Raw genomic sequence first — 18,378 nt, 5'->3', positions numbered from 1 at the left:
CCCTCACTGAACTTGGCAGCATGTCCCCTGAGGTCCTGCAATATGGACACTTGAATTTACCGCAGGACTTTTATGCATATCCTGAAAGAGGAAAGGAGATTCTACTTGTGGTGTACACGTAATCATTTTAATCCTACAACGGGGCAGGAAGAGGTAAATCTTCCTTACCTCCTTGATTTAGCCAAAGCAGGTTTGAAGTATCCCTCGATCAGAGTGCACTTGGCGGCCATTACAGCCTACAGAAAATCTCCCAACTAGCCTTTCTTTTTTCAACTGCAGGTGATTAAGGATTTCCTAGAGGGGTTGAAGAAGGTCTATCCCCGTGTTCGGCCTCCTTCTCCTCCTTGGGATTTGAATCTAGTCCTTTCTAAATTAATGGGTCCTCCTTTTGAACCCATTCATAAGGCCACGTTGCAGCACTTGACATGAAAGACCTCTTTCCTAGTGGCGATAACATCAGCGTGCAGAGTAAGTGAGATCCAAGCACTATGTGCAAAAGAACCATATACTGTTTTTCACCACAACAGGGTAGTGTTAAGGACTCACCCTGGTTTTTTGCCAAAGGTTGTATCTGATTTTCATGTCAATCAGTCGATCTCCCTTCCGTCTTTTTTTCCCAATCCTGCCACTCCTGCGGAGAGGTCCCTTCACTCATTAGACCTTAAGAGAGTGCTCAAGTTCTATTTGGAGGTAACAAAGGCCATAAGAGATCAGATCAATTGTTTTTAAATTATGGTTCCATGAGGACAGGCTTTCCAGCTTCCAAAAGGTCCATTTCAAGATGGATAGTGTCCTGTATAAAATTGGCCTACCACTTGGCAAATAAACTCCTATTGTTGTCACCTAAAGCACACTCTACTAGGGGAAAGCGGCTACAATAGCCTTCTTACATGATGTTCCAATGACAGAGATCTGTAAGGCTGCAACCTGGAGATTAGTGAACACTTTCACAAGGCAATATTGTCTTGAATCCGATTCCAGGGCGGATACTCAAGTAGGCAAGCCTCCTTGAGGAATCTATTCAGATAATCAGATATCTGTGTTTTTTCAAGTTTAGTTATCTGTGATTGATTATTAAGTGCCTTTTTTCCTTTGCCCTCAGGTGGAAGAGGTGAGGCTCGCTATTCTATTCATGTGCTTATGACTATTGATGAGGATCCCCTGGAAATCCTCATCAAAGTCATAAGCAACCATCCCACCTCCCTGGGCAAAGGAACCTTGTTTTTTTAAGGAACTGTCAGCTCTTTGTGCCATGGCTTTTGAGTATCTTCAAAGAACAACTGAGCCCTGAGGTATGATGGGAAGCTGGGGGTCATGGCTGCCTTAAAGGCACGGTGCTAGTTTATTGCTATGTTGCTATGAGTTAGCTTTTCAGCCTTTTTGGGCTATGTTTTCTGCAATGCATCCTGTGAGCTGTCAATGCTTTCAGTCCAATTTAAGGGATTGTGCTAAGTGCTAAGCATTAAAACAGTTTCAAACATGCTTTGCTGTTGTTTTTTCCCCTAGTTTTTATTGTATTGCTTTAGTCAGCTTTAGGGTATGGAAGGCTGCATTTGCTTTTTTATTGTATATATATATATATATATATATATATATATATATATATATATATATATATATATATATATATATATATATATATATATATATATATATAAGGTACGTGGTGCTCCCGCAAAATTTACCAACACAGCAGTTCAGCCGATCAGCAACACAGGAACCATATATATATAGGGACCCGTGAGCAAGAAGTCGGCTGACTTCGAAACGCGTTGGGTAGTATTCCTTGTGCCTAATAAACCCGTCTGCACAGTATTGGGGCTTCGACTCTGGCTTTTTCTGTATGCTCAGGACTTCCAGGAGGTGATTGAATATATATATATATATATATATATATATATATATATATATATATGAAAAACAGCACTCCTCGCAGATTAGAAAGGAGAAGAGGCCACACGAGGGAACTGTGCACGAGCCGTTTTTAATGAGAGACAGCGTAGCAAAATGCATTTCGGCAATAAGCCTTCTTCGGTTGCTGTTGCTGACACGTGATGACCCCACCTGCAACTTCAAAATGTCCTGTACCACCCTCATTGGAAGGTAAGTAAGCCCCCGCCCCCAAGTCACATGTTGATTCGACCATGGTGGCGCAAAATGAAACTTCAACTCCCAGAAGACAGTGCTGCTGGAGAGTATTGCAGGGGACGGCAGCCAGGGTTAAAGGAAAAATTGCAGTGATGAAATGAGGAAAACACGTAAATGGAAAGTCTTGCGCACTCCTTCACATCCCTCTCAGTTCAAGCCTCGAGCATAGTGCAGCCAAAAGTTAAGCCAAAATGCAGAGCCGAGTAGTAAATGCAGTCGACTCCTCGTTTAGTAACAAGCTGCCAGCTGGCAGAAGGCTGAGGCAAACACAAACCCGAAGCGGGCAGAAACTGGTCCGGGAAACGGGAAACACTGATGCTTAAGAAGCAGGCGCCAGCTGATTTCTGCCACTTGAAGAACCGGAGCCTCCAGCGCACCTCTGGCATGTGCGTGAATTGGATGTATATATATATGAGGTACCTGGTGCTCCCGCAAAATTTACCAACACAGCAGTTCAGCCGATCAGCAACACAGGAACCATATATATATATATATATATATATATATATATGTTTGTTACATATATGAGTGTGTTTCCGGGGTCCTGCGCATGGGCTGGAATATTCATGTGCTTATGACTTTGATGAAGATACCCCTGGAAGAGAACTAGGATTACAGGTAAGTAATTAATCCTTATTAGGCGCCACAACGGGTTGCCACCTTTGGCAGTGGAAAGTATTGACCCCTGTGTTCACTTTATAGAATTCTGCAAAGGCGCCGACCTGATTCTGAAGGAGAACTGTGAAATCGTCTGCATTCATTTTAGCATGCTCTACCTGGCTTTTGTTTACGTTAATTATCAGTCAGGGGTGATTGGGCCAGCTGTAGACCACTTCTTAAGGGTTTTCTTTCAACATTTACTGTTTAAAGTATATACCAATACTGTTAAAAATACCAGGTGCTCATGTATTTTTGGCACTGGAAGGGACATTAAAATTCAGGTCATGCCAGTATAAAACCAACCAAGTTGCAACCCTAGACTGCGAAAATACGCACAGGTACAAGCGTGCTTCCCAAATGCATGTCCTGTTTCCAGGGCACAAGTCCTAAAAAGAGAAGTGGGGGGGACTATATCACCAGAAGTGACGTCACGACAGGAAGTGACGTCACGAAAGGTGCGCTCCGATCTCGTCTCAGTGAGGCCAAATGAAGAAGTCCAGCTGTTTGGCAGGGGGGACGGCGTCCACCCGGTAAAATAAGTGGGGGGACGCCGTCCACCCGCGTAGCTCCCCGACTCGAGCCCTGCCTGTTTCTGTTCATTTTTGGTAGCGTTTTGTTTAACGCTTGTTTTTTGGGAGTGTACTTGCAGTTTCCTGCATTCTGCGAACAGAGGTACCAAGCGGGCAGATAAACTGTTGCCTAGGTGAAGCGGAAGTCAACTAGAGGAAAGGGTGAAGGGTGCCACTGGGTCCAAATCTGCGCGTTTTTCTACCTCCAGATAGAAACAGTGGCTCAAATCCACACCCATTTACCACCAGCTTTGACAGTGCTTTAAATGGGGTGAAAATAGTGCAGGTACTCATTTAAATATGGCGAGTGTGCGGGCCTGGGGGGGGCTTAGGGCAAGACATGCCGATATTTATTGACTTCGATACTACTTGCGGTACAAAAGGGGGTTGTGATGGACGGAGCATCTGAACCAGTCAAACACTCACACCCAGTCAACAGATCTGGGTTTAATCCATCACCGTTCTTTAGCCCACTCTGCCACCCCAGTTCAGACATGGCCGTATGCAAATCAGTCTGACCCTGTGCCTCATGGGAACAGTCCAGCCCGAACTGCCAAGCCATGCCTTCCCTGGACCGGAAACAAGCTTCCTAGGACTGGTTTCTGGCATTCCAGCCGTCTTCAGCCCGGCTTGCTTGAATCCAGTGGCAAAGTGAGCAAGGGACTCACGTCTGAGCATACCTTGCCAACTTATGGCGAACAAAGCGGTACAAAAGGGGGTGGTGATGGACGGAGCATCTGAACCAATCAAACACTCACACCCAGTCAAAAGATCTGGGTTTAATCCATCACGGATTTATGTAAATAAAAGTGGCGGTACTCAGTACCGGTGAGTACCGGCCCATTTAAAGCACTGAGCTTTGAGACAGCTCGTTTGTGTCCTGGGTGAATCTTTTTACCCAGATAGAGTGCGCCATATGAATGAGGTAGATATTGAAACTGAGGTTAGTCCTAGAGATGAAGTTGTATTACATCTGATCCCTGCGGAGGAATTGGTGAAAGTTTATAATTAAAATTATAGCCGCAGAGCCATTCAGGCACCAAAGGAGTGCCCGACTGCTATCTCGTTTAATCTGGTCCATTTCTGTGGTTCGAAGAGAGTGAGAGAATGGGGAATAAAAACTCGGCCAAGGGGAGAAATGAGGCCTGGAGTGAGGCAGGGTTGTCTGGATTTATAGTACAGTATTTCAAGAAATAGCCTGCTCACAATTTTGGCAGTATATTTCAATAACGTAGTAAAGTGACTTGGCCTAGTAGCAAGGTTGCAGAATTTGGGTCTCGGAGACCTGAATTCTAATCCCAGCTTCGGGGTTTGACCAAAAATTATGTGATTCTTGGAAAATAGCTCGGTCCCTTAAACTGTAAATATGTGTATCGTGAAAATGTACATTTGTGCATGAATTACGTCATGTACAGTCCCGCAACCAAGTGCCTTCATCATGTCTCCATCCAATCTAGCCACTTCTAGGGAAGATAGCATAGTTGAGTTTCTGGCTAAAACGCTTAACTTATAACATCGTATTATAAAACGCTGTTAGTTGCTTCCCTGTTCTGTTCATGAACAGTATAAGAAATTGCTTGGAAAAAATTAAATACTTAATTCATAAATAAACAATGTTTCTCTGGAATCATTTGCTAATTTGGAAACTCCTGGAGCGTGTTTTAATCATCTTATCATAAACTGTTTCTAACTGCACTTGCTTGTCACCCATTTCAGAATTCGACTCGTCAACATCCAGGAACAAATAACACTGGAAATAAAGGCGGAGAGCCCGCAATCTTTACTTGTCAAGGTGTAGTTGGGCACACCAGTGGCTCCAATCCTATCATAATCAACAGCATAGCTCCATGCAGAGGTGCGAGGCTCCCATTTCGAATAAATGAATCAAAGTAAATGAAAAACATGAACATAGGCAAGAACTATCTGAATACAAAACGGCAATTAAATAACGGGCGGCGACTTCAGAGCAGGTGTTTTTAGAGGGAGCAGTGGCTGTCAGCAGCCAGCATAAGCCCTCACCAATCATTCAGCAGACGGCCTTACTTTTTCCAAAGATGCATTTTATCTGCAGTTTCTCCCCTTCCTGGCTGCCTCCTTCAAAACAGCTTATATTTATGAACTACTTGCTCTGTGTGCATTAAATGGTTGCTTTTCTACCAACGTGATGAAATGCTTTCTTGCATTTTGACACAACAGCTACATGTAAAAAGTTATAAAGCATAGTTACACAAGGACGCCAATAACACAGCCTTATTTTTATTTGCAAGTGTTTCTTATGCCTAGTAAATCAGGAGTAAACATATACTTTCACCACATACATTTGTCATGGTCACTCATGCCTTGAGCTTATCCATTTCAATTGTACACTAGCACATGAAACTGTCTCAGCCTTTTTCAGGAGTACACCTTGACTGGCTGTAACAAAAGGGCAGGGTGCTTTGTTTTTTGATGTTGCTGACTTGTGTTTATTTGCTATATTGTTAAAGTATTATTTCCTGTTGCCTCTAAGTGATCTTGAATTCAATATGATCTTGCTATTTTTATTGACTTTCTATTAAAGCCTCTCCTGGTCAGTCGCGCCTGCCATTCAGAAACAGTGCCTGTCCCTATTACTCCCCGACCGTTGTCTATTGTTCTTTTCATACTTAGCCAAAGTCTGAAATTCTCCAATCTGTTTGTTCCTTGGTGCCATCTTTGTAACCTCGTGATCAGGGTAACCTAAGGCATTAGCCAAGACAGTTGTCTGTTGCCAATGGCCCGAGTTTATCCTAACATTTCTACATCCCCTGAATAAGACTTACAGTGCCTTGTAGGGTGCCCTACTCCCTTTTTATATTTATTCCTTGATGTCTCTTTGTGTCCAGGCTGACAAATCACAATAACTTGTGATATATTCATTCCTTGCTGTCTCTTTGTCTCCAGTCTGACAAATCACAATAACTTTTATTTCCTCAGTAGATTTCATTTGTAAAGGTATATCAATAAACAAATAAATCTGTGGGATACTCCGCATAGTTATCTCAAACTCTGTTTTGAAGTTCTTCGGTTTTACTGAATAAGCAGCTACCTTCGTCATTATCAGATGAAATCTCTTTATTGATATCATAACTACACTTTTGCAATTGCATTATAACCTTCTTGCTTTCTCAGCTTTGCTTGAAAATGCACCATTTGCCCACCTTTTTTTTCAAAATTTTCTTTGGTTGAAACCCCCTCTTATAATGGTCAGGCTCGCTCCCCATGCTCGCTCCCCATGCTCGCTCCCCAGAGGACCCTTTGTGGTTCCGTGTTTCCGAATTGGGTTCGATAGTTCCGAACCCGATTTACAAAGATCATCGGAAATGGACGATTTTGGTCTCAGCAGACCGCAAATGGCGAGTGTAACGTGTCTGAGTGTTTTCGTATGAATCGATATAGGAGAACACTCTATATTCCAGGATTTAGTCTGGACCTCCGGGTTCCATTTTGTATGCGGCAGCCATTTTGTGTGGTTGCCCTAACATAGGCCCGATGACTGCGGCCGAGCGAGTCCTTGAGACACGTACGCCTTAGCTGACTTCTGGATGACCTGGCCGAACTGACTCCTTGCCTGGGGCGGACCCTGCTGAGCCAGTTCCTTGTTCAGCAGCTGGTCTGATAAAGATCAAAGGGCAGGACATGCCCGAGTTTATGGTACACTGTTCCCACCTCTCTATCTCCTCCCCATCTGTTTCTGCCTTTCCTTTACAACATGATCATCGATCTGGGTTGAAGGGTTTACGATGGGTTTGTCCGGCCTGATCAAACAGGAAACCGAGAATGTGCGTGGTCATTTCTGGTGGGCTGGACAACTGAAAATGGGATTGTCTTTGACTGTCGTCATTCGCTACTTTTGAAATGCTACATTGTCATTGGTCAGTTTGTATGCACCAAATGTAAATTGTAATGCTGCCTGAGGCATGATTTTCGGCATAAAAGACCGAGCTCCGTTTATCGAAAGTGTGCAGTCTCTGATGAACTACCCGTGTGTACTTCGTAGATCTCTGTACCTGGTTGCAACCAATAAACTTTGGTCTTTGACGCCATCAAGAAGTATCCCGTGTCTCTGTTTGCCAAGACAGGGGAACTCGAAGGTTTCAGGCGTTCTCCCTGACGCTGCTGGGTTCTAAAACCCGGTCCTTCAGTTGGCGCCCAACGTAGGGCGACTTCAGCGGTACCGGTCCAAGCCAGAGGTTCGTGAGAAGCTTCGTGAGAAAATTCTGGAGGAAGGCCAGCCACTTCATCGACCCCTGCATGTCGTCGTGGTCCGAAAGTCTTTGCTGCGAGGTTTCCCGCTTTCTGACGGCTACGAAGGACTGCTGCCCTGACTGTCGCCCTGTTTTGGAGCCTTAGACGTTTGTAGAGCGAGACGATTGACGGGTCTTCTGGTGACACCATTGACATTTCAGTTAAGTATAAACGGAGCGTCTCCTAGTCCTTAGTTTGTTTGTATCCTTTAGTGGATAGCTTTGATTTGGTACCTGCAGGCCCCAAAGCCAAGGGATTCGTGTATTCACGAGACTATTGTTTTCAGATTCCCCTTGTTGTTTGAAGCTAGACTAGTGTGCAAGATGCCTGGTTTTAGCAGTCTTAGAAAATTGTTCAGTTGTGGTACTTTGAGGGATTCCCGGTTAGAGGATTCGTGTCTGGTTCCTCCGATCGGAACTCCTACATACGAACTGTATGTGAAGCATGGTGTGGGTCCTATTAGCTATAATGAGATTTGGGTAAAATACACGAAGAGTGACGGTGTCCTACAGTGGCCCCATTACGGTAGTTTTGAGACAGAAATCTTAGACAACCTCGAAGTGAAGTTGTTTAAGAAGAAAGCCCGGCCGGCGATGTTTGACTCTTTCCGCATATGGCGCAAAGAAGCCAAACAGAAAGAAATAAAATTAGCGAAGAAGAATAAGAGAGGTATGTCGATGGTGCAAGCTACCATTGCATACAAAGATAATGTAGAAGAGCAAGAAAGTGAGCAGATGCTTAGAGTGAGGAAGTTAGCGGTAGACCGATGCTACCCAGTACTGCCGTCTAAAGAGCAGAAAGATGAGAAGGATCTTGTAAAAGATCCCTTAATGTCGCATCTGTTAAATTCACCGCCACCTTATGTGCAGAATGCTACGGCACCACCGCCACCAGTCGTGGCTGTGCAACTGCCGGTTGTTTTGCCTCCTGTACTTTCTCCACAGCCAGCTTCTTCGTTGGCTACTGTCCCTTTGGCGCAGCCTCCTCCGGGGCCGCCAACTTTGTCTTTTCCTGCCACTACTGTTTCTATGCCTGTTCCGACTTTGGATTCTTCTACTACTGTTTCGTCTCCTCTTGTCCTTCCGACTACTCCTTCTCCTAGACAGCGGATGACTGCTGCTTTTTCTGGTTTTCTGACTCCTTGGTTGGGACAATTGCGTATGTCTCCTGTAAGTGAGCGTAGAAGCTGCGTAGTCAGTTGCCTGATACAGATGAGCGAGTGGTTCTGGATCATACGGCACGTAGATGGGTGACGTACAAGTCCCAGTACGATCTTGAGGGTATTATGGATGTTTTCCGGCAATGGGAAGCACAGAAGCAACGTTATGTTTTCGAGATTATGTGTGCGTTCCTCCATGAACAATGGACGGACAAAGTGGGTAAAGCTCCTGAAGAATTGTTCCGATTGCGTTCCGTGTTTGCAAAAGGAACGATTGTGAGTTTTCACGACATCGAGAGAGCGGTGTCGACGTTATTGTCACTCCGAAGCAATGTCCCTACTGAACGGCTGTTTGAGCCAGATTCGTTAGTTAGGAGACATGTGCGTCAGTATCCGATGCGAGAGGTTCCTCCGGTATGGAGACCTGCTGATGCTGCTGCTGTTCCACCTGTTCTTGCGCATTTTCAGCGAGTATGGGTTCATGTTCCATGGAAGCGTGCAGAAGTTCTAGCGCTTAAGCAGACTTTGCCTGATCCGCGGAAGAATCCGGCGGGATATTATAAAGAGCTTACGCAAACTCTGAGTTCGTGCGTCATGAATTTGGCGGACATAGACATGTTGTTTGGGAATGTTGTTCCACAGCCCATCTGGAATGTCATTCGACATACGGATCATGATAATGAATTGGGTGATTCGTGGGTGAATCTTGTTGCTGCAAATGATAGACAAGTTGGAGGTGCTAAGCCTGAAAATGTCATTACTGAACTTCCTGGTAGAATTATTACTTTCATGAAGACTTTGATGCCCGAAGTGCGTGTTAATTGGGACAAGTTGTCTGCGTGTAAGCAGAAGAAAGATGAGACTGTGTCGGATTTGGGCAGGATATGGCTACCGAGGGTAGCCAGAGATTGTTTGTTGATAAATTTGTGCACAATCTTCTTCCTGAGTTATGTACTAAGTTGAAGGATTCCGAGAGTGCTTGGCCTGTCTCTACGTCAGCTCAGATTCTAGCTATGGCTCAGTACTATGAGAATAGGCGTAAGGACGAGTTAGAGAAAGCGGATAAGAAGACTAAGGAATTGAAGACTAAAGTTCTTCTACAACAAGCTTATCCACCCCGTGTTAATAATCAGCGTGATTATCAGCAACCTCAGCAATATTCGAGGAACTCGCAAAGAGACGAGACTCCTCAACAGCGTATTCCGTATGGGCCTAATCAGTGTGTGTATTGTAGAGAAGAGGGCCATTATAAGAATAGTTGTCCAGTCCTGTTGCAACGTGCAAATAGTGCTCCTGGTGTGAGAGGTAGAGGTGCTCAGCAAGCGCCTAGAGGTAGAGGTCACGGACAGACTGGGCGCCCTTTGCCTCCGCAGAATTCGATGAATAGTTTTGACCAACAGCAGAATTCGTCTGGTTGGACAACACAATACTACGTGGATGATTACTATGTTGAAGGCGACGAAGAGCAAGGGAATGACTGTTAGGACAGCCATAGACAAAGAGAGGGAGTTGTTTCAGTTCCAGTAGATCAGAGTGGACCCTACGTTGAAGTGATTGCATCAGGTGTGTCAGAGCCTTTTCTGCTAGACACTGGTGCTACGAAGAGTTCTATTATGCATTCTAAACTCCCTGGTGCACCTTTGTCTGGCTTTAATAATGTTTCTGTAGGTTTTTCTGGCGCCCCCGTTATGAATCCGATTTCCGTTCCATTGCCTCTTTCTGTTGGTCCTCGTGGGTTTGAAGCACCCCTTCTTTTGACTACAAGTTGTAATGAGAATTTGCTAGGTCTGGACTTGTTGAAGAGATTGTATGCAACCTTGTACTGTTCTCCGTTAGGAGTACATCTTACCTTGGGTGAGAGTGTGATCTCTCCGATGTATGTGTCGAAAGATTGTCTTCCACCTGAATTGTCTTCGTTACCAGACTCATTGTGGGCTACGGGTCCGAACGATGTGGGCCTGTTAGATATTCCCCTATATGTTGTGACACTGAAGGCGAATGCTAAGTTACCGCGCATTCCACAATATCGTATTTCAAGTGATGGTGAGCGTGCACTTTTAGCGATCATCTATGATCTAATTGACAAGGGCGTTATTGAAGAGACGCGAGGTAATGTGTGTAATAGTCCTGTTTTGCCTGTCTTAAAGAGGACTGACCCTTCACAGCCTCCTGTATATAGATTTGTTATTGACCTCCGTGAAGTGAACAAGATTGTTGTTCCACAATTTCCTGTTGTACCTGACATTACTGCATTATTGACATTGATTCCGGCTTCTGCCACTTGGTTTTCGGTGATCGACTTGAAGAATGCTTTCTTCAGCATTCCGATTGCCATGGAGAGTAGGGATTTCTTTGGATTCTCTTTAGGAGGACGAAGTTTCCGCTTTAAATGCGCTCCTCAAGGCTATTGCGAGAGTCCATCGATTTACAGTCAAGCTCTGAAGACACAACTTGACTCGTTAGTTTTTCCTAACGGTGCAGCCCTTATCCAGTATGTCGACGATTTGTTGGTCGCTGCTGATACCGAAGACATCTGTAAGGATGCCACTGTGTCCCTGTTGTCTCATTTATCTGATTGCCATCATAAAGTTTCTCTCTCGAAACTGCAATTCTGTCGCCAAGAAGTTACCTATTTAGGTCACCTCTTATCGAAGGAGGGAAGGAAACTGACCCCAGAAAGAATTCAGACTATTGCGAGAATGAGTGTCCCTACGACACAGAGAGAAGTACGTGCGTTTTTGGGTATTACGTCGTACTGTAGACAGTGGATCCCTAATTTTTCCCTGCTAGCGAAGCCTTTGATAGCTCTTACGGTTAAGGATACTCCAAATCCTATTCCTTGGACTGACGAATGTCAAAAGAGCTTCTCTGAATTACGCAATGCGTTGTGTTCGGCTCCTGTGTTGGGTACTCCCGACTACAGTAAGCCTTTCACATTGTATGTCCACGAGGGAGAGGGATGTGCATTATCGGTTTTGACTCAACAGTTTGGCGGGAAGCAACGCCCATTTGCGTACTTTTCGTCGACTTTAGATCCTGTAGCCAGAGCGTTGCCGAGTTGCTTGAGAGCTACAGCGGCAGCGGCTGTTTCAATTCGACAATCTGCGGGTCTGGTTATGGACAATACGTTAGTGGTCATGGTTCCACATGCAGTGGATACCTTGTTAAATCGTACAAAGACACAGCACTTAACTAGTGCTCGGTTGTCAGGGTATGAACTTACGTTGTTAGCGAGCCATGTGCACATCAAGAGGTGCAATACTTTGAACCCAGCTACATTGTTGCCGATTTCGCTTGAGACAGATGATGATAGTGAAGAACAACACGATTGTTTTCTAAGAACCGAAGAAGAGACGAAAGGGAGAATAGATTTGAGAGATACTCCTCTTCCTGACTCTGATGATGCTTTGTGGGTTGATGGTTCGTGTTTTAAATTACCGAATGGTGATACGACTGCAGCATATGCTGTGACGACTTTGCATACGGTTGTTGAAGCTGCACGTATCCCACATAACTCTGCACAAGCAGCTGAATTGATTGCACTTACGAGAGCATGTGTGTTTGGCGAAAGGGAAACGAGTGAATGTGTTTTCGGATAGTCAGTATGCGTTTGGTGTGGCTCATAGTTTTGGACGATTGTGGCGTGAACGTGGGTTTTTGACATCGCATGGGACGAAGTTCCAACATGGACAACTAGTGAATGAACTCCTTGAATCTCTTACGTTACCTTTGCAAGTAGCGATTGTGAAATGCAGTGCCCATAAAAAGGTTACGGATGATGTTGGTCGTGGTAATGCGTTTGCGGATGAAGTTGCGAAAGAAACTGCTAGAAACGTGATGAGTCGAATGTATGTTGCGGGTCCGGCGAGATGGGTTCGAGAGAAGAGTATGTGTGAAGATACTGTTGAGAGCGTGAAGATTATTCAGAGTGAGGCCACAGAGAAAGAGTTGGATGAATGGAGAGAAAGTAAGGGTAGACTGGATTCGAATGGTTGTTGGACTGATTTGTCGGACATCAGAGATGGTTGTTGCCTAACGCGTATGTGCTTCCAGTTGTTACAATGGCTCATGGAATGGCACACATTAGTGTGAAAGGGATTTGCAAGTTGTTGGCTCCGGTTTGGCAGAATGTGGGAATCCCCAGATGCGCAGAGAATTTAGTCAAGAACTGTATGGTGTGTTTGATGCATAATCCTGGTAAGGGAACTCCAACACCAGCTGGTCATTTTACTCCTCCTACGTATCCGTTCGAGGCTTTGCAGCTAGATTTTATTCATATGGAGAGATGCAACAACTTGAAATATGTGTTAGTGGTTGTTTGCTCCTTTTCTAGATGGGTAGAAGCTTACCCCCTTAAGGACAATACTGCTTTGTCCACAGCAAAAGTTTTGATAAAGGAATTTTTCCCGAGATTTGGAATGCCGAGAATTATCTGGAGTGATAACGGAAGTGGATTTGTGGGTCGAGTCATGAGGAGAGTGTGTGAGGGCCTCGGGATTAGGCAGAAATTCCACGCTGCAAATCACCCCCAATCAGCTGGTTTAGTCGAGTGCTACAATGGCACCCTTAAGTTGAAATTGGCCAAAATTCAAGAAAGCACTGGTTTGCAATGGCCAGATGCTCTGCCATTAGCACTTTTGTCCACAAGAATGACTGTGCATTCACGAATGGGTTTGAGTCCGTATGAGGTTGTGTTTGGTCGCCCGGCGAATATTTGGGGCGTACCAAGACCGACGAGGTTCAGTGACCTCGAGTATCCTGTTTTGATTATTTGCGTGAACTGACAACTAAAATGAGTGTTTTACGCCAACAGGTACATGACAGTCTTCCACAAGCTACAGAGGATCCAGGGCACTCCATCGAACCTGGCTCCTGGATTTTTGTTCGGAATTTTCAGCGGACGAAGAACGAGCAGCCCTGCTGGACTGGGCCCTACCAAGTGCTTTTGTCTTCGAGATCTGCGGTCCGAGTGCGAGGGAAGCGTAACTGGATCCACGGCTCGCATACCAAAAAGGCACCTTTGTCTTTGCCTTATGACAAGTGGGTCCAGGAGGGTCTTGCGGACTCTGAAACAGAAGTAGTCCCACGGTTCGTACCGTTCAGCGATGCTCGATTGATTGGAACTAGCTCAGAGAAAGAGAGCGATCAGATTTTGCAAGCGTCAGTACCTCCTGCGGATCGATGGGACACTACAAAGCCTCACCTTTTGTTCGCTGATCAAGAACTATCTGGAAGAGGTCGCTACAATCTGAGATCGAGAATTATGGACAAATAAAATATTAATAAAGTTGATTTTTTTTTACTGTTTGCAGGTTAACTCTCCACCAAGGATCTACTCATTTTTGTTTTTCTTGAACTGCCATCCGGTTCTCGCTGCTAGGGTCGCGGTTGCTACCAGTCTTGGGAGTGCAAGCCTGAGACACTAGGTCGAGGGTTCTGTTGGCCCGATGCAGCCTTCTGGGGTGCAGCAGAGGCACTCTCAAGCAGAATCAACCAACCACCGCGGGCAGCACATTTAGTTTAGGATGGATTTCTTTGAGTTGGAGAGATCTGTACAGGCATTGACTTTTAGAAAACGTATATTCAAAATAATGTCGAAGAAATGCTTTTTGATACCATGTTTATTTTTGCTATTGAGCTTCGTAATATTTATAGCTGGTTATGTAGCATTTGTTTTTAAAATGACGTCTAATTCCACTGTGCAACCTACACCTTCACCTACTATTTCTTCTCATTCTTTCCATCCTTTGCCCGAACATGAGGTAGTCAGACGTTTGGAATTTTCTAACAATTCCTTCATTCAACTTTTGCACCAGCATCAGTTAGTGATTAATACAACAAACTGCTGGATTTGTGGTTTGATGCCACATACAACCGACAAGGGTATTCCTTATTTAGTTTTGCCCTTTAGTTTAAATGGTTCGATTCGAGCTTACAGAACCATGTTCATCTATGCCCATAGTGTCTACCCCCTACGTTCACCGAAAGACAATCCAAAGAATAGTGCTTTAGCTAAAGGCATAGTCGACATGATTAAAGGGACTAATGCAGTTGAGACTATTCCGAAAGATGAGAGGCAACCATATAGTGGTTGGAACGTCACTGGATATGGAGTTAGTCTGAGTGTTAACCAGCGAGCGAAAAGTCCTCCACCGATCTGGATAGTGCCCCATCGGGGCCACTATTGTCTGCAGGGCAACGGTAAGAATCCGAAGGCTCAGTTAAGGAAGAGTGTTTGTGCTGAGACTTACGTGTTTGCGTCTCAGTCTTCCCCAGCGTTCTTAGCGGCTAAGGGTACCTACTTTGTTTGCTATGACAAAGCGTACACATGGTTGCCCCCCGACTTCTCGGGCACATGCTTTGTTTCCTTTCTGTTACCTCCCACTTTTACAGCTGCGGCAGATTACCACAAGACGAGAGTTGCTAGAGGTGTCTTTAGTCAAGAAGACACTGCAGGACAAGAATTGGGAGATTTCCTGAAGGGTTTTCTGCCGTTTTGGGGACCTATGGCTAACAGTAGGAATATTCGTCAGCTAACACGAGTGGTTGAGTCCACCATAGTTGACACTGCCGGTGCCCTTGGTAACTTGACTGCTGAGCTCCAGTCGGATAGACTTATGACACTGCAGAATTGAGTTGCCCTTGATGTTATCCTGGCAGATCGAGGTGGAGTTTGTAAATTGATTCAATCAAGCTGCTGTGTTTTCATTCCAGACAACGCTCCATCAGTCTTCCAGGCCATTTCCAAATTGCACAAAATCTCCGATTCTGTCCATGTGGACACAGGAGATTGGTCTTTGATGGGATGGTTATGGGGATTGATATCCACTTGGGGTTGGAAGATTTTGATGGTTATTGGGATGGTCTTAGCAATCCTGTTCATGTTCTGTCTCTGTGTGCAGTGTGCTCCTGCTATTTGTGGCCTATGTGCTACTTTGTGTGTACGGAGACCTGTCCAGAGAGAGATGCTTAGTAATAGGATGATGCTACAGCAGCATATCGATGACCTGATGAATATAGATCCGGATTCAGATTAAAATGGGTTTGGGTTTATTGCCTATGATAGGGCAAAAGGAGGGTCTGTGGTTCCGTGTTTCCGAATTGGGTTCGATAGTTCCGAACCCGATTTATAAAGATCGTCGGAAATGGACGATTTTGGTCTCAGCAGACCGCAAATGGCGAGTGTAACGTGTCTGAGTGTTTTCGTATGTATCGATATAGGAGAACACTCTATATTCGAGGATTTAGTATGGACCTCCGGGTTCCATTTTGTATGCAGCAGCGATTTTGTGTGGTTGCCCTAACATAGGCCTGATGACTGCGGCCGAGCGTGTCCTTGAGACACGTACGCCTTAGCTGACTTCTGGATGACCTGGCCGAACTGACTCCTTGCCTGGGGCGGACCCCGCTGAGCCAGTTCCTTGTTCAGCAGCTGGTCAGATAAAGATCAAAGGGCAGGACGTGCCCGAGTTTATGGTACACTGTTCCCACCTCTCTATCTCCTCCCCATCTGTGTCTGCCTTTCCTTTACGACATGATCATGTATCTGGGTTGAAGGGTTTACGATGGGTTTGTCCGGCCTGATCAAACAGGAAACCGAGAATGTGCGTGATCATTTCTGGTAGGCTGGACAACTGAAAATGGGATTGTCTTTGACTGTCGTCATTCGCTACTTTTGAAATGCTACATTGTCATTGGTCAGTTTGTATGCACCAAATGTAAATTGTAATGCTGCCTGAGGCATGATTTTCGGCATAAAAGGCCGAGCTCCGTTTATAGAAAGTGTGCAGTCTCTGACGAACTACCCGTGTGTACTTCGTAGATCTCTGTCCCTGGTTGCAACCAATAAACTTTGACGCCATCAAGAAGTATCCCGTGTCTCTGTTTGCCAAGACAGGGGAACTCGAAGGTTTCAGGCGTTCTCCCTGGCGCCGCTGGGTTCTAAAACCCGGTCCTTCACCTTAGCCCGAAATGTTACGCCTTACCACTTTCAAATGTCACCAGCCACCACTGACATTCAGTTAAGTCCGAGAAAACAACTAATCTTCAAAAATAAATATACTTTATGATACAAAAATCGAAAATGCTGCCTTACAGAAAAAGTTGTTTTACAGTAGTTTTTAGTGTTTAATTCTCACAGGTGTTTATTAACTATCAATAATGTTTTTTTCTGCAGGCTCCACAAATATTATAGCATACACGCTGCATGGAGTTAAACATCCAGTGACGGCAGCGTTGCATATAATAATGGGTAAGTATTCATACAGATGAAGTCTTATTTATATCACTAAGAAACCCTCTTTTTTCGGATGTTCTTCGTTTCCCTAAGTATATGTCACTTCTGCATTCATAAGTGTAATGTGATTTGGTTTTAGGCTTTAGTTTGTCATTGCTGTTTTTTTTTTTTTTTTTTTAAGCAACAGGGATTTGGCATCTACAGCACTCTTTGGGAATCTTTCAGTGGTGGCTTTTCCGCTAAGGCCGAGGAGCATCACCCTACTGCTTTCAAGCAGTGTCACTAAAGGAAAAATATAATCAAAATACCTCAAAGTTTTTATCATTTTATTTTTTCCTTATTGCGGCAGTTTTGTGGGTGGGATGGGGCGGAGTTGCTCTGCTGACAGAGCAGGAATGGTTTGCATTCCCTAAAGTGCGCACATTCATGCGCACTTTGCATGTTCTCCATGCAGTCTGCATGGAGAACATGCCCAGCCTCAATTGTCTGTCTGAGCCCCAATCCATGGCCCTCAGACCAATCACAACGCTGCATTGCAGCACTGGGATTGACTATCGGGAGGCTCAAAGACATTTGCATCCTGCTTCTTGCATCCTGTTTCTTGCCCTGGAAGCGGGGAAGAGGACCGAGAGGAGGAAGAGGAGGAGGCAACAATGGCAGGCGGCAGACAGGTTAATTTGTAGATCTTTTTGTTTAATTTCCTCTTCCCCTCCACCCCCACAGCCCGCTGTCCCACCGCCTTCAAATACCAGCCTCCACTGGAATCTTTACAGTTTTGCCTGTGTTTGAAAACTGGTTGCAGTGTGGGCTATGCAAACAAGCAGTTCCGGGGATTGCTGATAGCAGGATTCATGCTTTCCGGTAGTGTGCCGTGTCGTCTACACCACTGCGGCAGACAGTGCAGCGGTAATGAAGCAGGATCCAAGAAAGGAACAAGCACTCAGTCTGGTTAAGATTGAAAACGTCTGCTGCTGAAAATATAAAAACTGTGAGGAAGCTGGGAGCAAGAGCATCATAACATTCAGTGCTCACTGACGTTTAGAACCCTTGAATTTAATACAGACCCATGACTTTAGGAATTCCGAATGTTTAGTGAGCACTGACTAATTGATAATTCCAGCAAATGTACTCAAAATATGTGAAAGCTTCAATGATGGAACCAGTTTAACGTGCCTGTTGCTGCCTGTGTAGTTTTAGGCCCAAACTTATTTACTTCTGAAGGTTTCCAATTTTTCCATTCACACATTGGCTTTGAGATTCTTTTTTTCACTTTTTGATTGGGTCATCGTAAGAGATGTGCCATCATAGCTGCTTCTTGAATATTCATTCATTCATCTCAA

General features: G+C 44.8%; 1 protein-coding gene across 1 annotated transcript in view; it reads left to right on the top strand.

Moving 5' to 3' along the window:
• Window positions 1-18,378, top strand: part of CERKL (CERK like autophagy regulator) — a 593,964-nt gene that overhangs the window by 259,734 nt on the left and 315,852 nt on the right. The window contains exon 6 of the mRNA XM_086956224.1: window positions 16,979-17,053. Within this exon, the coding sequence (XP_086812350.1) occupies window positions 16,979-17,053 (75 nt within the window). The remainder of the gene's footprint in view (window positions 1-16,978; window positions 17,054-18,378) is intronic.

This window comes from Lissotriton vulgaris, chromosome 2_1 (genome assembly GCF_964263255.1).
Source record: "Lissotriton vulgaris chromosome 2_1, aLisVul1.2, whole genome shotgun sequence".
Taxonomy (NCBI): domain Eukaryota; kingdom Metazoa; phylum Chordata; class Amphibia; order Caudata; family Salamandridae; genus Lissotriton; species Lissotriton vulgaris.
This window is presented reverse-complemented; position numbering and strand designations above follow the sequence as displayed.